Source organism: Heterodontus francisci, chromosome 23 (assembly GCF_036365525.1).
Source record: "Heterodontus francisci isolate sHetFra1 chromosome 23, sHetFra1.hap1, whole genome shotgun sequence".
NCBI classification, from domain to species: Eukaryota; Metazoa; Chordata; class Chondrichthyes; order Heterodontiformes; family Heterodontidae; genus Heterodontus; species Heterodontus francisci.
This window is the reverse complement of record NC_090393.1, coordinates 19,487,374-19,508,935: the sequence shown is the minus strand read 5'-3', so window position 1 is coordinate 19,508,935 and position 21,562 is coordinate 19,487,374. Positions and strand designations below refer to the sequence as shown.

The 21,562-nt window shown below is 40.5% G+C and overlaps 1 protein-coding gene across 1 annotated transcript in view; it reads left to right on the top strand.

Annotated features, from left to right (window-relative positions):
• Positions 1-21,562, top strand: part of LOC137382906 (probable E3 ubiquitin-protein ligase HECTD4) — a 361,123-nt gene that overhangs the window by 280,200 nt on the left and 59,361 nt on the right. The window contains exons 47-56 of the mRNA XM_068055483.1: positions 219-367; positions 1,282-1,361; positions 4,259-4,422; positions 6,114-6,351; positions 8,308-8,444; positions 14,009-14,135; positions 16,973-17,110; positions 17,666-17,802; positions 18,995-19,155; positions 21,068-21,249. Of these exons, the coding sequence (XP_067911584.1) occupies positions 219-367; positions 1,282-1,361; positions 4,259-4,422; positions 6,114-6,351; positions 8,308-8,444; positions 14,009-14,135; positions 16,973-17,110; positions 17,666-17,802; positions 18,995-19,155; positions 21,068-21,249 (1,513 nt within the window). The remainder of the gene's footprint in view (positions 1-218; positions 368-1,281; positions 1,362-4,258; positions 4,423-6,113; positions 6,352-8,307; positions 8,445-14,008; positions 14,136-16,972; positions 17,111-17,665; positions 17,803-18,994; positions 19,156-21,067; positions 21,250-21,562) is intronic.

Sequence of the window (21,562 nt, the reverse complement as noted above, 5' to 3'; positions counted from 1 at the left end):
TTCGGACACTATATGATTTCACTTTTAAAATACTTTTACATTTTATGTCATAATTAACAGTGAAGTAATTTGGCTTTATGCCATAGTTTCAGGCATATATTTATATTAGTTTTTATTAAAAATGTGCTTAAGTTATGCGTTTCTCCCTATTTAATTATTAAATACTCTTAAGTGGTCAGATACTTACAGTTGATGCTGTTTACATGTGTTTTTCTAAGGCTCCATCATTTTATTGGGAGTTAGAGATTGTTTCCTATGGAGACACGGATGATGATAGTGGCCCGATAGTGTCTTTCGGATTTGCTACTGAAGCTGAAAAAAGGGATGGAGCTTGGACAAATCCTGTTGGAACCTGCCTTTTCCACAAGTATGTGCCTAAAATGTACTAGCTTACAGCTACTGTTCAGAAACCAGGGAGGGTGTGGTTTAACTGCAGTTCAGTTTTACTTGTCATCCCATAAGGAGAAGCATAGTCTTTGTCACAAAGACCAAACCATCGCCAGTGACTTAGAAACAAATGGGCCATTTTTAAAGAAGTTTTGTTTAATGTTAGACATTGTTTCCATTGGTAGGTAAATTGAAGACAGGCGGTTATGGTCTCAAGGTAAGCACTAGATATAAAAGGAGATTAGAAGAAATGTTTTTCATATGAAGAGTTATGGAATGTATAATGCTTTGCCACAAGTGATCAATGCTACATCAGTTAGTGCACTCAAAAAGGTCCTGAATGATTATTTACAGAATGTAAAAAGGTATGGGATGAATGCAGCTTTTGTGAAGAGAATGAAATATGGATTTTGTAAAAGCCCTTCCGTAACCAGAGATGTGCCAAACATTCTCCCCCTCTGCTTAAATTTTTATTTTGATTATTGCATTTCATCAGTTTTCAGTATTCCTGTTCCTGTCTTCCCTTCAGCTCCCTTGCCCTGTTCTGCCACATTCTCTTTCCTGTTCGGTTTAGGTGGGTAGTTGACCTATTCCTCAGCATTTATCAACAAACCCCTCAAGCCAGCTGCTAGAAAGATTGCAAAATGTTGGTGACTCATTGCATTGAAAAAGTATTAACCTGGTTTCTACTTGATGTTTTCTCTCAATATTGTAGCTGTAATCCTGAATTTGTTATGTTGGAGAATCTTGAAGCCGCATCTGCTTTTTCCTGTGGGCTGGCACATCATTGTGCTGTACTCCTATATTGCACTTTAGCAAGACAAATAAGCAGAACCGATGCTCATAGGACAGCAAAAGGTGCAGCTGTTTGTTTATTTCTTTTTCTCTGTGCAGTAATGGGAGAGCAGTGCATTACAATGGATCCAGTCTGCTGCAGTGGAAGAGTGTTCGATTAGATGTCACCTTGTCACCTGGTAAATGGCAACAGTTTTGTGTGGATTGTTTAATTTTAATTGCAGCTGTCTGTGATATATTTCAAAGCGGTCAAAATTTCAGAATTGCTTCAATTTGTTGTATTCTGTCATATCACTCAGGAATGCATTGATTTTTCCCTCTTTACATTACTATATTTGCAAATTCTTCAACCCCAGTAAAATGTTATAACTTAATTTATTTTTAGAAACAAGTGGGTACTTCAGTAGGTTCCTGAAGCTCGGTCTGCAAATGTTAATAATCCACTTGAGTTTTGCTTTTATAATGTCAGCAAACCCTCCAAAATGTACAACCTTGTTATCCAGATAATCATAAACCTTTCATGACTTTTATTATTATGGTTTGTGAGATGATTGAAATCCCCACCTCTTGTTCAGCTGGGTGGGACTGCCCTCGCCTGGTTCCGTTCCTAGCTATTTGGTAGTAGTTAGCTAATCACCTGCAATGGCTTTTCTTCCTGCTCCTACAGTGCTACCTCTGGAATTACCTGAGGACCTATCGTTTGCCATCTCCTATTTCTCATCTACATGTTCCCTTGGCAACATCATCTGAAATACAATATCAGGTTCTACATGTTCACTGATGACTTTTAGCTCTACCTGACCTCTATCTCTGTTGACACTCCCCACTACTTCTGATCAGTCACACTGCTTATCTGAAATTGGAAGAGCCGGAAATTTCTTCCAGTTGAAAATTGGGAAGACTATAGCCATTGTCTTTGGTTCCTGCCACAAACCCTGTTCCTTAGCCATCAGTTCCATCCCACTGTCTGAGGCTGAACCAGACTGTTCACAGCCTTGGCATCCTGTTTTACACTGAGATGAGTTTCCAATCCCATATCCTCTCCATCACAAAGACTGCCTACTTCCACCTCCATAAGATTACCACTCTCTGCTGCTGCCTCAGCTCAGCTACTGCTGAAACCCTCATCCATGCCTCTGTTGCCTCTGGACCCAATTATTCTAATGCTCTCCTACCTTGCACCCTCCTTAAACTTCAGTTCATCTCTCCTGTGTGTATCTTAACACACACCAAGTACTGTTTACTCATCACCCATGTGCTTGCTGACCTAGATTGGCTCCCACCCTGGCAACTCCTCTGTTTAAAATTCTCATCCTTGTTTTCAAATCTGTCCATAGCTTCACCATTCACTACCTCTGTAACCACTTGCCCTTCAATCCTCTGAGATCTCTGCACTTCTTCAATTCTGGCCTGTTGCGCATTCCTGATTTTCATCATTCCACTGTTGATGCTTGTGCTTTCAGCTGCTTAGATCCTAAACTCTGAAATTCCCTCCCTAAACCTGTCTGCTTCTCTGTCTTTTGCCAAGTTTTGGTCATCTGTCTGAATATCTCTCTCATGGCTCAGTATTAGATTTTGTTTGATAATTGCTCCTGTGAAGTGGCTTGGGATGTTTTACTATGATAAAGATGCTGTATAAATGCAAGTTGTTCTATTACCTAACAGTATACTGTAATCACATCATCCTGAAAATTACTAGATCAACAAATTGTTCATTTAACTGTCAGGGTGGAACCAAAAACAATTGAGCAATTACTTGTCTAGAAATTTATATATACAGTCCTACCCAGTTATCTTGAGCCAATTTATGTCAACAATGAAATTAAGTCCCAGTCCCTTCACATTTAAACAAAAAACTTTCCATTTATGTCGATATCAACAAAAACTCAGGCCCATTTAAGTCGACATGCTTTTTTAAGTCCCTAGCAGCATTAAAATTTTGGCACAAACTGGGTATGTTGACAGTCAATCTGGATCTTCATCCCCCAATGTGAAGTTTAATGCCCAGTCAGGACCAGCTGACTCTTGAAAGTCTGACATTCATTAAAATCTTGCTAGGTTTTCAAATTATTGAATTCCTGATTCTCCAGTGTGATTTCCTGGCACTCAGTCTGTAACAACAAACTGCCTAGTCAATTTCATGTCCATTCAAAGGAACTGCTTACATCAACAAGTCACTTACGTTGATAAAATTTGGAATGGCCCCTGAAATATGGACGTAATTGGGTTGGACTGTGTTTAATTTTGGGTAGGGTGGGATTTTGTGGATTAAATGGAGAAAGGGTGTTTTTTAAAAATATATATTTTTTCTGATAACTACTGGTTAAAGTTCTGTATTCAATATTCCTGTCATAATTCTTAGTCACTTATAATCACACTGTTGCAAACAGCTAATTAAGATTTGTCCTGTTAGAGTCAGCTTGGTGGAGAGAGAATTTATGCCTGTACTTCCAGGCTGACCCATCACCAAGGAAGCACTCAGATCCATATTTATTTCCAGTTTTAAACTCCCGTCTCTCAATTCCCACACCTTGTACAAAGAAAGTTCTCAAAGCATTCAGAGCAGTTAATTAGACCCACGTTTTGTTGCTTTAAAAAATAAGTTTTTATATATCAATGGAGGCAATTTTTCCCTCCTTTTTTTTAACCCTTCTCTTATGAAGGTACTGATTTCCGTCTTACAGCTGCTGCCAGCTCTTTGGTACATCCCCAAGTGACCATTCTTATTTTTGGAGTTTATAACATGTTTCCAGTCCATTCAGCTATGTAGGGCATCAAAGACAAGTGCAGTCACTTACTCAACTAATGTGAATATATGGGTACTTTCCACCATACATATCTGGACAATCTAGAGTGTAAATCATGTCTGATTTGATGCCATGATAAAATAGTTACCTATATGCTAGGATCAGCAAACCTCCTGGTCTATGTGGCTGCTTTTCACCAGTAAAACTGACTCAGTCATAAGTGGAACTGTAACCGTCTTCACTTTTTATGAAAGACCATTAAACACATTGATTTAAATATTTGCACAGCATATATTTTTCATGCTTGAATTCTTACTCTCTTGCTCTAGGTGATGTAGCTGGTATTGGTTGGGAGAGAAGTGATGGAACCCCTCCACCACCGGGACAACCGTCAAAGGGCAGGGTGTATTTCACATATTGTGGGCAGCGACTGAGCCCGTTCTTAGAAGATGTGTCTGGTGGAATGTGGCCAGTTGTTCACATTCAGAAAAAGGTAATATCTTTGTTTCATTTATCACACATTTGCAGCACATAAGCCAGATGGTGAGCTGTAGGTTTGTTTCATTTGAAAGTGGACTGAGATCACCAAAACGTATTCCACTATGAAGATCTAAAGGCCCAAAACATGATCATGCTACTCTACCACATGTTTTTAATGGAAATTGAGCTACTGACAGATCCTTACAACCATATAACATTCAGAAATATTGGAGCCACTGTCAGCAGCAAAAGCAGCGTGAAGGAACAGCTCATTCCTAACATGGAGTACACAACAACTGCACAGGGTATTTACTAGCGGCAACCAGTCTGTCATTCTGGCTGTTTTTAAAGATGGGTGCTTGTTACATTAAACTGAATTGTTCAGATGACCTTTTGTGTATAATTGGCAAATGTTGAAAGTTAGTATTGTAAATTCCACCCCCCCCCCCCCCCCATTGAAGGTGGGTTGAGGTTGCCATAACTTATTTTGCTTTGAAGCCATAAGACTAACCTAGCCACTGCTGGCCCTTTAATTTTGCTGCAGCCTGGAGAGTCTCCCTTACTGCTCACCTATCTTGCAGTTGAAGAATACTGCAAGACAGATGAAGAATTCTATCTGTGTACTTCTAATGGAGCAATATCCATGTGCCCAACAAAGCCTTTGCCTGACCTAATGATATTTGGCAGTTGAGTGTGACAGGAAACAAGCACTCAGATTTAATTTGTAAGAGACTTGGTTCAAGGCTGCCCATTAATATTGGCTGTTCTGTGCCGTACATTTGCTGTAATATGTAATCCCTTGAACAACTTACAACCATTGTTAAAAACTGTACAGCTACAACTATCCAATCCTTTTGCTGTAGAAATTTGTAAAGGTGATGATGTGCCTTCATTTTTTCATTGTCTTCACTGGATCCTTGTTGATTACATCACCAGAAAAGTAAAATGAAGGTTTTAATATTTTGTTTGTGGAATAGTATTAGAATTTTAAACCAGTGTGAAGATTTTTTTTAGTTTTCTTCAAAGATTATTGCTGGTTTAAAAAGGAAGGGTGAATACGACAATGGTGGTTGATACGGCACACGTAAGAGAAGTGCTGATCTTGTGAGGCACTATTCACGTGTGTTTAGATAAATATGAGTAGTGATAATTCCTTACTTGAAGGAGTGCTGGATGAGACATTAAACATGTCCCCTCAGTTAAAGGTAAAAAATCACTGGCACTATTTCAGAGAAGAGCTGGGAGTTCTCCTTGGTGTCCTGGCCAATAATGTATCCTCTAACCACCAACGCTAAAACAGATTATCTGGCCATTACCACATTGCTGTTTGTGAGACCTTGGTGAGACGTGCAAATTGGCTGCTGCACTTCCTCCATTACAACATTGATTACACTTCAAAATTACTTAATTGGCTGTAAAGCTGTAGACATCCTGAGGTCATGAAAGGTACTAGATAACTGCAAGTATTTTTTCTTTTATATTGGGAACATGGAACAACTAAAGGTGAAGAGACTATTTGGAGGTATTCTGATATCGGTCTGTCTGGAATCCATGGTGGAGGACCCACACTTTCCCGAATGAGCCCATATCAAGTGACAAAAATAATCCATTTGTCCTCCATTGTTTTATCTCTAGCTATTTCTGGTCATATGGTACAAATTTTTGAACTCTCAATTGCTTGTTTCCATTTCTTGTTTTTAATAGAATACCAAAGTTCGCGCAAACTTTGGATGTCGTCCTTTTGCTTATGCAGAGGGTCAGGCACACCGGAATGCAGCTGACCTATGCGTTGATCTAGCTGAGGAAATCAGTGCCAATTTCGAGGCTTTGCCATTTGCCATGGCCTCCGACAGCGACAATGATGCTGGTGCTAGTGTGGCGTCAGATACTGGATCCCATGGGCCACCCTGTCGAATTGCAGCCACTGCTGCAGCACAGCAGCGTAAGTAGCATTTCCCATTTCAAGACATTTGATTGCATGTTTATGCTGTGGGTCTTTTCTATCCTCTACTCTAGATTTTTTGACTTCACTATTTTAAACTATTCATATAGATGAGTCCCAACTCCCAATGACCTAGAGACAAGATAAGCTACCTAGGTAAGCTTTTGATAATGTGCCCAAGTTAACATACAGGGAACCCATATTCCAAATACTTTAATATAAAAGCAAACTACTGTGGATGCTGGAAATCTGAAATAAAAAGAAGAAATGCTGGAAATACTCCAAGTCTGGCAGCATCTGTGGAGAAAGAAGCAGAGTTAACGTTTCAGGTCACTGACCCTTCTTCAGGGTCACAGCTAACATCTCAAAAACAGATTATCTGGCCATTATCACATTGCTGTTTGTGGGACCTTGTGCACAAATTAGCTGCTGCATTTCCTGCATTACAACAGTGGCTGCACTTCAAAGTACTTCATTGGCTGTATAACTTTTGCAGTACTCTGAGGGTATGAAAGGTGCAATACAAATGCAATTTTTTAGCAAAAGATAAATTCAAATAATGTATGTATAGTCAAAATTATATTAGCTAGTTCATCAAAGGAAAAGAATAAAAACGTGTAATCACTACTAAATTACTGCTCTTTAGAATTAACACTTTTATATACACAGTAATTCAATTCTTGTATTTCTGGCCACTGGGTGGGCTATGTTGGTCTTTCTGAACTCTTGAAGATTCCAAAGCAACTGTCTCGATTTGAATAATTGAAGTTAAACATCCTTGATAATAGTTACTGGGAAATCCTAGATTTAAACAACTGACAGCTCAAACTTTTTTTTAATTTGTTCTTGGGATGTTGGCATTGCTGGCTAGGCCAGTATTTTTGGCCATCCCTAATTGCCTTTAAAAGTAGTTTACAGTTCTACATGTAACTGAACCAAACAAATGACATTGTTTATGTTTGAATTCTGTGGCTTAATTCCTCTATTAAGCCTGTAACCTTGGAGATGACAAACTTCACAAGATTTAAATTGATTTAGACTGGGGTAATTGGTTTCATTTACAGTTATGAACTCCTCTGTATCTGACTGGACTTAAAGGGAATGTCACTGAGTCAAAACTTGATGATGCTTGTTTTTGTCATGGTTCAGTTCCCCACAGCGCAAATGGAGTTCTGGATGAATGCCTTTCTTAAGGAGTTAATATTTGTGACCTAATACAAAAGCAAAATACTGCGGATGCTGGAAATCTGAAATAAAACACAAAATGCTAGAAATACTCAGCAGGTCAGGCAGCATCTATGGAAAGAGAAACAGTGTTAACATTTCAGGTCAGTAACCTTTCATCATGAAAGATCACAGACCTGAAACATTAACTGTTGTGTCTCTCTCCACAGATACTGTCAGACCTTCTGAATGTCTGTGGCCTGGTTGTTTTTTAAAACTTGATTGTAACTGAAAGAGAAGGTTAAGGGAGATAAGGCATTGCAAGTTTTGAGGTCCTGGGAAAGGATAAGTTAGAGTAAGAGGATGTGTGATGAGCCTTGTTTTCAACATATTAAGGATGCAGTGCTGGAGGCCAGAGGAAGTATGGAGGGCAATGTATTTGTAGTTAGGGATAAAACGGGAAAGGAAAACATCAGAGAAGTGACCCTAGTAGAGTCAATAAAATATGTGAAATGGGTTCATTTGCACATAAAGGGGCTGAAGTTGAGAGAGTATACCTAATTGATTGCCAATGGGGTAACTTTGGTGGCCCTGGGGATCAACACTTGGAAATTCTCAAGGATGCCACTTGGTGGCTGGAGGAGTCATAGTCATTAATGGCATGGAAGGAGGCCAGTCGGCCCATTGAGTCCATGCCGGCTCTAACCAGAGCAGTCCAGACAGTCGTACTCTCCCAATGAGGATGAGCAGGAAATATGCCTAATGTGACATCTCTCCTATTCTCTCTCACAGAATATGACAGTGATGCTTCTTGCCATTACAAAGTGGAGTTGAGCTATGAAAACTTTTTGATATCTGGTCCATACTGTCATCCATCACCAGTAGCGGATGATGAAAGCGATGATGACGATGATGATGACATTCCAAGGGTAAGTGACAGACAACTTCAAGTTAACAATGGAAATTAGTTGTTTGTTTTTCTTTTCATTGGAAGTATTCAAATGTTCTGAGTCAGTTCTGTCCCCTATCCCTGACTGAGAAGAAAACTCAACATCAGTTCGGCATTTATAAACAATGGGCCAAAAGTCACTGCAATGGTGATATTTTTGGCAGACACCAGAAGTTACACTGTTGTGCTGCCTGATCCTCCAGTGGTAGTTGATGCCACAATTTGCTGAAAAACTGATTAGATTACGCCACAGGTAATAATAACTTTGAAGTGGCATGGCCAATATATTGATGCTACCACCAAAGTGACTTGCACCAGAGGATGAAGGAGCAGAAGAGATAACACCTTTACTGGTTTATTTAACAGCAACCAGTTGAATTATAAAAAATGATTTTAAATTCTAGTGAAGCTTGTCATATTGGGCTATAAATATTTTTACTGTACTCAACACTTTATTTTTTACATTTTAATAATTAAGTGCCCGACTTTTTAATGGCATCACATCACCTAAGACGGCCACTGATTTGGAATATGTAGAACATGGAGAGATTTGGATTTTCTGCAGGTGCAAGATGCTGTGATTTTAAGCAGGCAACTTGGTCTTAGTTTTATTCAGACCATTCAATAGAAGCCATTATCCGTATATGTACATGTATTTACAATCAAGGCAACTAACATAGTTAGAATCAATATTTGTAAACTCATGTATCGCCTTGGGATTCACACTGGCAAATGACAGTAGCCATATTCCATTGGCATTTGCCTCCTCCTGCATTAAATTCCATTATTTTTCATTGTCATCAACCATCTTCAGCTGCTTCATCAATGACCTTCCCTCCATCATAAGGTCAGAAGTGGGGACGTTCGCTGATTGCACACTGTTCAGTACCATTCCCGATTCCTCGTATACTGAAGCAGTCCGTGTTCGTATGCAGCTACACCTGGACAACATTCAGGCTTGGGTTGATAAGTGGCAAGTAACATTCATGCCCCACAAGTGCCAGGCAATGACCATCTCCAACAAGAGAGAATCTAACCTACTCTCCTTGACATTCAATGGCATTACCATCACTGAAATCCTCCACTATCAACATCCTGGGGGTTACCATTAACCAGAATCTGAACTGGACCAGCCACATAAATACTGTGGCTACAAGAGCAGGTCAGAGAATGGGAATTCTGCAGTGAGTAACTGACCTCCTGACTCCCCAAAGCCTGTCCACCATCTACCAGGCACAGTCAGGAGTGTAATGGAATACTCTTGTGTGGATGAGTGCAGCTCCAACAATACTCAAGAAGCTGGACACCATCCAGGACACAGTTTCTTAATCAGCATCCCATTCACCAACTTAAACATTCACTCCCTCCACCACCAGTGCACAGTAGCAGCAGTGTGTACCATCTACGGGATGCACTGCAGCAACTCACCAAGGCTCCTTCGACAGCACCTTCCAAGCCTGCAACATCTACCACCTAGAAGGACAAGAGCAACTGACACATGGGAACACCACCACCTGCAATTTCTCCTCCTAGTCGCACACCATCCTGACTTGGAATGATATTCCCGTTCCTTCACTGTCGCTGGCTCAAAATCCTGGAACTCCCTCCCTAACAGCACTGTGGGAGTAGCCGCGCTAGATGGACTGCAGTGGTTCAAGAAGGCGGTTCACCACCGATTTCTCAAGGGCAATTAGGCGTGGACAACGAATGCTGGCCTTGCCAGTGACACCCATGTCCCATGAATGAATAAAAAAAGAACTGTTTTATAACAAGGAGCAAGGAGAGGACACGAGAAGTCATTGGCGGATAGGATCAGGGAAAACCCTAAGGCTTTCTATAGGTATATCAGGAATAAAAGAATGACTAGAGTTAGATTAGGGCCAATCAAGGATAGTAGTGGGAAGTTGTGTGTGGAATCAGAGGAGATAGGGGAAGCGTTAAATGAATATTTTGCGTCAGTATTTACAGTAGAGAAAGAAAATGTTGTCGAGGAGAATACTGAGATTCAGGCTACTAGGCTAGATGGGATTGAGGTTCACGAGGAGGTGTTATCAATTTTGGAAAATGTGAAAATAGATAAGTCCCCTGGGCCAGATGGGATTTATCCTAGGATTCTCTGGGAAGCTAGGGAGGAGATTGCAGAGCCTTTGTCCTTGATCTTTATGTCGTCATTGTCGACAGGAATAGTGCCGGAAGACTGGAGGATAGCAAATGTTGTCCCCTTGTTCAAGAAGGGGAGTAGAGACAGCCCTGGTAATTATAGACCTGTGAGCCTTACTTCGGTTGTGGGTAAAATGTTGGAAAAGGTTACAAGAGACAGGATTTATAATCATCTTGAAAAGAATAAGTTCATTAGCGATAGTCAGCACGGTTTTGTGACGGGTAGGTCGTGCCTCACAAACCTTATTGAGTTTTTCGAGAAGGTGACGAAATAGGTGGATGAGGGTAAAGCAGTGGATGTGGTCTATATGGATTTCAGTAAGGCATTTGATAAGGTTCCCCATGGTAGGCTATTGCAGAAAATATGGAAGTATGGGGTTGAAGGTGATTTAGAGCTTTGGATCAGAAATTGGCTAGCTGAAAGAAAACAGAGGGTGGTGGTTGATGGCAAATGTTCATCCTGGAGTTTAGTTACTAGTGGTGTACCGCAAGGATCTGTTTTGGGGCCACTGCTGTTTGTCATTTTTATAAATGACCTGGAAGAGGGTGTAGAAGGGTGGGTTAGTAAATTTGCGGATGACACTAAGGTCGGTGGAGTTGTGGATAGTGCCGAAGGATGTTGTAGGGTACAGAGGGACATAGATAGGCTGCAGAGCTGGGCTGAGAGATGGCAAATGGAGTTTAATGCGGAAAAGTGCGAGGTGATTCACTTTGGAAGGAGTAACAGGAATGCAGAGTACTGGGCTAATGGGAAGATTCTTGGTAGTATAGATGAACAGAGATCTTGGTGTCCAGGTACATAAATCCCTGAAGGTTGCTACCCAGGTTAATAGGGCTGTTAAGAAGGCATATGGTGTGTTAGCTTTTATTAGTAGGGGGATCGAGTTTTGGAGCCACGAGGTCATGCTGCAGCTGTACAAAACTCTGGTGAGACCGCACCTGGAGTATTGCGTGCAGTTCTGGTCACCGCATTATAGGAAGGATGTGGAAGCTTTGGAAAGGGTGCAGAGGAGATTTACTAGGATGTTGCCTGGTATGGAGGGAAGGTCTTACGAGGAAAGGCTGAGGGACTTGAGGTTGTTTTCGTTGGAGAGAAGGAGGAGGAGAGGTGACTTGATAGAGACATATAAGATAATCAGAGGGTTAGATAGGGTGGATAGTGAGAGTCTTTTTCCTCGGATGGTGATGGCAAACACGAGGGGACATAGCTTTAAGTTGAGGGGTGATAGATATAGGACAGATGTCAGAGGTAGTTTCTTTATGCAGAGAGTAGTAGGGGCGTGGAACGCCCTGCCTGCAACAGTAGTAGACTCGCCAACTTTAAGGGCATTTAAGTGGTCATTGGATAGACATATGGATGAAAATGGAATAGTGTAGGTCAGATGGTTTCACAGTTCGGCGCAACATCGAGGGCCGAAGGGCCTGTACTGCGCTGTAATGTTCTAATTCTAATAACTCGTACATCTATTTATTTATGATTTCTTCTTTTGGTGCAACCCTAAAACTTAGCTTACTCAAAAAAAAAATCCATAAGTCATGCAACTACTAAGTCTCCAATACCGTTATTTTTCAATTTTAAATGGCAGCTATGTGAAGAATGGCTTAACTGCAGCAAATTTACAATCCGCATTGATCTTATTGGGGGCAGGACGAATATAAATGATCACCTAGCTGTTTTTGACGAGGGAAATGGTTGGGTGGCACAAAAGACCTTGCAAATTATGGCATAAGTCACCCTTACCACAGTTTGTTGGAACTTTTTTCAGAAGGCTTTCAGTAAGGTTAATTAGAGACATGGGATTGGAGGTAATATACTGGCATGGATTGAGATTCGGTTAATTGGACAGAAAACAGAGTAGGAATAAACAGGTCATTTTCAGGTTGGTATGCTGTAACTAGTGGGGTACCACAGGGATCAGTTCTTGGGTCCCGGCTGTTCACAGTCTTATCAGTGATTTGGATGTAGGAAACAAATGTAATATTTCCAAGTTTGCTGATGACACAAAACTAGGTGGGAATGTGAGTTGTGAGGAGGCTTCAAGGGGATTTAGACAGGCTAAGTGAGTGGACAAGAACATGGCAGATGGAATATAATGTAGAAAAATGTGAAATTATCCACTTTGGTAGGAAAAACAGAAATGCAGAGTATTTCTTAAATGGTGAGAGATTGGGAAGTGTTCACGTCCAAAGGGACCTGGGTGTCCTTGTTCATAAGTCACTGAAAGCTAACATGCAGGTGCAGCAAGCAATTAGGAAGGCAAATGGTATGTTGGCCTTTATTGCAAGAGGATTTGAGTACAGGAGTAAAGAAGTCTTGCTGTAATTGTATAGAGCCCTGGCGAGACCGCACCTTGTTTATTGTGTACAGTTTTGGTCTCCTTACCTAAGGAAGGATATACTTGCCATAGAGGGAGTGCAACAAAGGTCCACCAGACTGATTCCTGGGATGGTGGGATTGTCCTATGAGGAGAGATTGATGAGACTGGGTCTATATTCTCTAGAGTTTGACGAATGAGAGGTGATCTCATTGAAGCATGCAAAATTATTACAGGGCTCGTCAGGGTAGATGCAGGAAGGATGTTTCCTCTGGCTGGGGATGGGGAGCATGTTCTAGAACAAGGGGACACGGTCTCAAAATAAGATGTTGGCCATTTAGGACTGAGATGAGGAATTTCTTCACTGAGGGTGGTGAATCTATGGTGTTCTCTACTCCATAGGGCTGTGGAGGCTCAGTATATTCAAGCCACAGATCGATAGATTTCTAGATATTAAAGATATCAAGGAATATAGGGATAGTGCGTGAAAATGGTGTTGAAATGGAAGATCAGCCCTGATCCTGTTGAATGGCAGAGCTGGTTCGAGGGACAGAATGGCCTGCTCCTATTTCCTATATTTCTGACCCTTGATAATGGCATATGCCATAGTGGCATGTGTGGACAAGTTAGGGCCCATCATAAACCCAAATCCCACTGATTAGTGTTTGTAATGTAACCATTCATAAAGAACCATAAAGTGCTTTGAAATGTGTATCTTAATTTTTTCATGTGATCAAACCATAATAGATAAAGACAACCTGAGGCATAGAATTTATATCTTGCTTTATCATTCATGCATTCTTAGGTCATGGGGTGTTTGATCTGTCTCATGCATCTCCATGCAAATTATTCTCCCTGTAATATATAGCTTATGGTATTTTGAGAAATGGGCACAAAGTTGTTGGAAAAAACTTGCCCCAAAAAAAGAATTAGCCAGGTTTAATTTAAAACAGGAGTGATTAAAGTATTTTTTGTTTGTCTTCATTTTCTACTCCCGTTAATTGTAGAATGCTGTTTGGCAAATTAGCAGTGCCTGGTGTCTGTGATTTCTTGCGTTGTTCTTCCACAGGAGGATCATTATGCACTTTTAGTCAAAGCCTGGGAAACCAAAGTTTTCCCTACGATTCGCAGACGATTCCGGAATGAAGCAGAAAGAAAATCTGGATTAGACCAGATAAAGGGTGCACTGCAGCTTGGTAGGTTCCAAGCAATCTAGTGTGAATTAATAACGATAGCAGATTGTTACAGAAGTGTATTCTGTTGAATTGCCGCATGCTCCGGTTTTGAAGACAGATCTCAACACATATTGGATTTCTCTATTGTTCTTTATGTTTTTTACGGTTTGCCATCCCTGTTTTCAAATTCCATCATGGTTCTCACTGCTCCCTATCTTCGTAATCTCCTCCAGCCCCTCAACCCTCCGATATCTGCACTCCTCCAATTCTGGCCTCTTGAGCAACCCCGATTTAAATCACTCCAACATTGGTGGCTAGGCCATCAGCTGTCAAGGCCCTAAGCCTCCACTGAACCTCTCTGCCTCGACCTCTCTTTCCTCCTTTAAGATGCTCCTTAAAACCTCCCTCTTCGACCAAGCTTTTTGGTCATCAGTCCTAATATCTCCTTATGTGGCTCGGTGTCAAATTTTGTTTTACAATGCTCCTGTGAAGCACCTTGGGACATTGTATTACATTAAAGGTACTATATACATACCAGTTGCTGTCATAAGCAGCCCTAGGCGCAGTCATTTTGTGTAAAATTGCCTTTTCAGTGACAGTATGTAGCTCTTCTCCATTGACAATAATTGACTATAACAGGAGTGAGAGTTGCAGTTAGTGTTGCTGAGCAATTGATTGCATACACATTGCCTGCTCATAGCTGCCTGTTTTCAGCAGGTTTAAAGTGAAAATGTAGAAACAAGGAACAACTTAGTATAGCCATCAAATGTAGAAATTTCTGAAATATTTGGAATCATATAGCCTTTCAAAGGACTTCGCATGCAATTAATTACTTTGGAGTACAGTGGCCATTTTTCTCACAGGAACCCACAAACAGTAATAAGATTAATGTGCACTTATTCTTTTTGGTAGTATTGCTGGAGGGAGCAGTGTTGACTAAGGTGCCAGGAAAAGTCCCTGCTCCTCATCTGAACAACTAAAACTGCAAGATGAGACCTCATGCCTCCTCTAAGGGGCGTAATGACAAAAATGAAACAATTTTATCTATATTGTGTTATTTGCTGATAGATTTTTTTCATGATATAATGAGGTTTAAAAACAGGTTCATTCTTGGAAAAAAGCTCACCTTATTTTGGTGTGCAGTCACTCCAGGACAAATGTAATGTCCATGATAGGTATCTGAGGGAGAGGCCAAGGTATTCATTTCAAGCACAGGTGTTCTGTTGGTTTTGTTTGAATATATATTTGATTATGAGCTCAGTCTGAGATACATATTTAAGTTTTGTCCTGGCCAGAATGCTGAAAGTATATCTGGTTGTTTTGTCTAAGTAGTCTGCCTGAAACCAGCAGAGAGATTAGCTAGAAAGACTTTGTCAGCAGCAAGCTGCCACAAAATATTGTCAGGATTATTTTCTATCTTCCAAGGAGGAATAGTTAAGCCTGTGTAAGTACTGTAAGGCTACAATGTGTTACTAAAACTGGTCACTTAGCTATTTACAGCTTAATCCATTGGCCATTTTATAGTATAATCCATGGTCAAGTTATTCTGCCACCTTTCATAGGAAGGATCATGTGATATAATAAGCCAAATAAGAATTTTTGTTTGACCCCTAGGCTAGCTTCAAATTAGCTAGGAACTGGTTGGTAAAAACTTCATCTCGTTCATAGGGCACCAGAGATTTCCCTAAAGTAGTTGTCTGCGATACCAAACCCAAGGAAAATATCTGAAGTAAAAATTGAAAAGTTTAATCATGGTGGCAGCACAGGGTATTCAACTTTTTAAATTTTAAAGCAAATTGAGCAGTAGCAAACAGCAGAGGACTTAAAGAATTAACCTGTCTGGCTGCAGAGGGGAAAAAAAAGGGAATGTGTGTGTCAAACAGAAGTGCTAAAATTCGAAGAGGGGAAAGAACACCACAAATTCAAGAGTAATGAGAAGGAATGCCAGTCCTGATTTCATAATTGCAAAAATAAGGGAAAAGCAAAATGAGACAGCAGCAATGTACTTGCATTTAGAAACTCTAATATCTCTCATTTTCAGGGCACTTTGTAAAATAAAATTCTACCCATATTCTCTGGACAGGGGAGAAGAATTGCCCGAGAGAGATTACCCACATAATTGTGAAATCAATGGATCAGTTTATACTAAACAACAACAGCTTCCAAAAGTCTTAAGTAAACTCAGTAAGGGCCATAGCAATCTCTGGCCTCTGCCAGGTGACTGAATTGGTCCCTTCCATTTTTGGGTGTGTTCCTGGACTGACCTTGTCAATCTCTTGATAAATGGGGTTCAGCACTTGCATTTATCTTCAATAAAAAAAAATCCTTTAAATATGCTCTCTAGCAAAAGCATTAAGGAGTTGTGTAACCTCACTGGAGTTGACAGTTTTTCAGATGCCCTTTCAATCTAATTGCCAATAGTCCTGAAGATTCATTTTTCTTTCATAGTACTCACTTTTCAGAAATACATGTCTGACATTGTTTCAGATTTGGACCAATTGCGATGACGCAAGTTTCGTAATTCTGTAACAACTAGTACGTACGTCCACACGCGCGCGCGCACACACACAATACCGAATCCTGAAACGTTTGATTTAGTATTTAACACAAAAAATGTGAACTTGTATAAATCTATTTGTTGACATCTGAACAACTCGCTGGTAAATCTTAGTTTTGGAATGGTAGGCATGTGCAATGAAGATTAAAGCCAAGATTTTTTTTTAATCCCCCTAACTATAGTGAGAACATACTGACTTTGATATATTCCTGGACATTTATGATTTTAATGTTGTGTAGTTGTTCAGGTATGACAGATAAGTTGCATTATAATCTTCAAATGAATAATTGGTTTTCAATAGGTATGGTAGATATTGCTCGTCAGACGGTCGAGTTCCTGTATGAAGAGAACGGTGGCATACCCAGAGATCTCTACCTCCCAACCATTGAGGACATTAAAGATGAAGCCAATAAATTCACAACAGATAAAGTTCGCAAAGGTAATCTTTATTGCCTGATGCACTAAGTTTAATGGATTTGTTATGTAGTTTGTAGTTCATTCCTCTGCATTTCTCTTGATCACACTGAAGTAGATAATTTGCTTCTGAAGTAGGTTCTGTGCCCATTAGAGTCTGTCTGCTCATTTTATCTACTGTAAGGTTGTTCCCATGAAACACTCGGGTCTTGTTTTATCGAACAGAATTGCTTTCAATAGCAAATATATTGTTAGAGGGAATCTTGTAGCAATGCAATCAGAGGCAACAAAGTCCTTCTCAATACAATTAAAGGTAGTGTGCAGCAGGAGTTAAGGTAAATGGCTTCTGTCAGCAGTTGTTGGGTTCACCATAGTAACTGAGCATCAGTTGTCTGGGCCAACTCTGCTTTTGACATTGGCCTGTACAGACCTTAAGCTGACATTGGTTAACTTGGTTTTGAGGGTCCAGTGTGGTCCAGAGGCTATTGCTTGTAATATGAACCAGACTTCTTTTGGTGGGTGAGAGCATTTGTTCTGGTACCAGTGTCATATAATAATGGTTTGTTCTGTCCGGCTACAGGCCTGACCGTGGTGATCCGGTATCCAGACACTAACAATCTCAACAGCAGCACTGGTGGCACTGCTTTACCAAAGTTTGCCATCCGAGGAATGATGAAAACTTTTGGCTTGAATGGAGTTGTTCTTGATGTTGATACGGTAGGTTAAAAAATGTTTCAGCTGAGAGCATCAATCACTTAAGCTCTAAAAGAAAAGCAAAATACTGCAGATGCTGGAAATCTGAAACAAAAACCAGAAATGCTGGAAATACTCAGCAGGTCCGGCAGCATCTGTGGAGAGAGAAGCAGAGTTAACGTTTCAGGTCAGTGACCCTTCATCAGAACAGAATTCTCCTCCTCTCTCCACAGATGATGCTGGATCTGTTGAGTATTTTCAGCATTTCTATTTTTGGATCACTTGAGCTCATTGTCCCAAAATGAATAAGCTTCATTGGCAATTAAGTGCAGTGGCATGCAGAAACAAGGGGTTGTATCTTTGAAGGAGGACAGAAACTGGAAATTCTAATTGGGGTGTCCTGCCCAACAACTGGTAACAGTGCCACTGAATGAGCAAAAGGCATGGTTTGGCTCAGTGCCTTCCTAGATGAGGAAGAAGTGTGATGCTGAAGAAAAGGAGAAAGAAGGAGTATAGGTGGCCTTGTTGCACAGAAGGTCAGAAAATACTGCATGTCTGCAATCATTTGTTTCCTCCAACACCCCAAGTGATGCCAATCTTCATTGCCTAAAGTAAATGAAATACTTTGGAAAGCATTGTTTCAGTTGTGAATCAGAAGGCATGTTTAATGTGAAGCTGAACAGAAGAATGCAAGAAAATTACATTGTAATGTTGTAATTAGCTATCCCTGCCACTGATGTGTTTAAGAGCTGCACCAGTAACATCTACTGGTCGGAATTGAGCAAGTCAAACCAATTCTTCGCAACAGAAATTGGAACGTTCACTTTTCCAGTTTTAGGCAACTCTAATGTGGAACAGCTGAGAGGAGCCCAAATAAGTTTGGCTTTTTCTTTATACCAATGTGAATGTCAGTCTTTTCCCTTAGAATAGTGGTGGGCTACTACTTTGCACTATTTAGACCACCTTATCAATTGCTTCAGACCCTCAAAATGATCAGCTTACAGCGCTGAAGAGAATGGGAAACCAAATCACATCCACGGTCCAGTGTGTCTCGTTTTTTTCCCTACCTGCAGTTGTATGCATGCCAAATATCCTGGGTTCTGATTATTTAATGTTCATCCATTTGCCTGTTTGCACTCCTGTTGCTATTTAATAAAATATTACCACTGACTTGATGGTCCATGTAAAACACATTCGCTCGTTTTTCCCAATTTAGGTCAATGAATTGGTTCAGGTGGAGACATACTTGCGCAGTGAAGGTGTGCTGGTTCGTTATTGGTACCCAATTGACATGCTGGAGCGCCCTCCCACAGGATACAGACGCACAGCTGCTTATGGACTAGTCACCCTGGACAATACGAACATCCAGATTCATAGGCAAGTTATTTCAGTGTAAGGTGTCAATGTTTGATATGTAAAATGGAGTTTGAAGAACTGAAACCTGTCACCATCTGAGATCAGAGATAATTACATAAAATCAGGACCTTCAACCCATTGAATACCCCTTACAATTCCAGTTAAGATAAATTACTGGCTTCATCAAAGAGGAAATTTCTTTGGTTAGGTCCAAGCAATGATGTGTACTTACTCAAAGTAGTTTTAAGTTTTTTGTACTTGTATGGTTCCACCACAAATATTAATCAATTTTGAAACATAACAAATAGTCACCAGGACTGGAAGGAAGGAGAAAGTTTGCATTTGACTGTAAAGACAATAAAGCCTTCATCCTCTTGCTATCATTAACATTGGGTTCAGCCTCCTAATGTAGATCTTCCCAGGACTGTAAAACTGTCGCACCATTTTTAGGGTGACAATCCTTCCTATTCTTAACTTGGCAGTCCAGTACTTTTAACTAAAAATTTGACAGTATAAGTCCACTTTTCAGTTGCTGTATTAAGCACATTGCATATAGTGAAACTATTTGTCCATGCAGACTGTTCTTTTAAATGCCCTGCACCTGTTCTGTTTGGACTGGAAAAAAGCAGCCTTTGTTTGTTGCCTCGCTCTGTCTCCCTTTCTCCTACAGTCAATAGATTTTTTAAACTGAAACTTCTTGTCATCTATTAACAATTTATTTTTCCGCCTTTATCTTTTTTGATCTCTATGTTGAGCTTTGGTACTTCAACCTCGTTCTCAATTTGAAAAAGCAAGATGTGCTGCAAAGGCGTCAGTTCAGATATTTGCTCCTTTAAAGTGGAGGATGTTGGTGGTGATCTTGTAATACAATGGTCCTTAACAGGGTGTATTCATAGGTTTTTCCACCACAACTTGTCACAGCCAAGTCTGATTTTGTCCTTGCCACTGTTAAACACGTGCAGGCTTCCAGCAAGGACTCTTCCTGAGTAGCAGTCAGGGGAGGAGATGCTGACGGTATCTTTTTTTTAAAAATTCCTCCTTCTCTAACTTGTGGCAATTCAAGCCAATCGAAGCACCCTATGGCTGCTCAGCCAATGCACCACAGATGGAAAATTGAACCTGGCACCTTCCTCGTCTGCATGGGTCAGTTTTCTCACTCTCAAAACTACTGAACTTTGGGTCAAGTCAGCTTTAATACAGTTAAGATCTGTAGGGAGAAAAATATTCACAGGTCGCAAGAGTAAGCGCACACCATTCCTTATCCTTGACCTTGCCCAGGAATTCAGTGATGGTGGCAAGGTGACCATTGTTTGAAGCAGTGCTTAAAGTCTGATTGCATTCAAAAGTTGTGCCACTCTTGCTTTCTCATTTCCCTCACTGATGTCATCAGTGCTCACTATTAAATACTTATGTTTTAAAAGTACAAGAGTAGAAACCAAGTGCTTTATATTTTTACCAAGATTTCTGTTGATGAAAATCACAATGTTTCAAGTGTGAGCTTGAGACTGTTTTTGACTTGCTGCCTTATTTGTCCCTCTCTGCACATCCCACCCCCACCACCCCAACCAACAGATACAGGTGCATATTCTTCGTTCATTGAATACAGTGAGCAAAATAAGGGGTGAGATAGGAAATGCTGAGGCCAAGTGCCCAATTATGACATTTCTATGCTTCAATCTCTGAAATGTGGTGCGTGCAACTTGGATTGAAAGGACTACACAGGAATAGAAAATGTTTCTCCCTAATCACCAAACCCCTCTCTCCCCCCCCCCCCCCACCCCACCACAAATAATATAGCTGGTAATTGTGGGGGAGGGGTTGCAACTTGTATAATAATTTATTAGGCTATTATAAGGCCTTATTCTCGATTTTGTTCCTGATTTTATTTTTCCAATTCTTTGGTGTATTTTCAACTTTCCACTATTGTTTACAGAGAGTTGCTGCGCTGTGAGGCTTCTTTGGCTAGGCTGTATTGCCGTATGGCATTGCTGAACATCTTCGCTCCCAAGTCACCACACACTTTCACCCGGCTGTTCCATATCCCTGCGGTACGTGATATCACGCTGGAGCACTTGCAACTATTGTCCAATCAACTTCTGGCCCCACCGCTATCAGGTTGGTGACGACAAACTGATTTGAAGCTGAAAAGTAATCTGCTTTCAAACAGTCTTGAAATAACTGTAATTGCTTGTTCAGGATCCATGTTCACCCTGTTGCAGCAAGTTAGGAAAGAAACAAACTTCCATTCAGGTCTTGATTGTTAAAAATCATTGGAAATTTTATAAACTGGAATTCTAGTGGCTTAATGGGGGAATACACTGTGTGATTTGACAGGGAGCCATACACACCACTGAAGTTCCAGGTTTGATGACCAGTCAGTGCTGTGGTAGCTAATCTTCGCCAAGGCAGTGTTTGAAGCATTATAAGT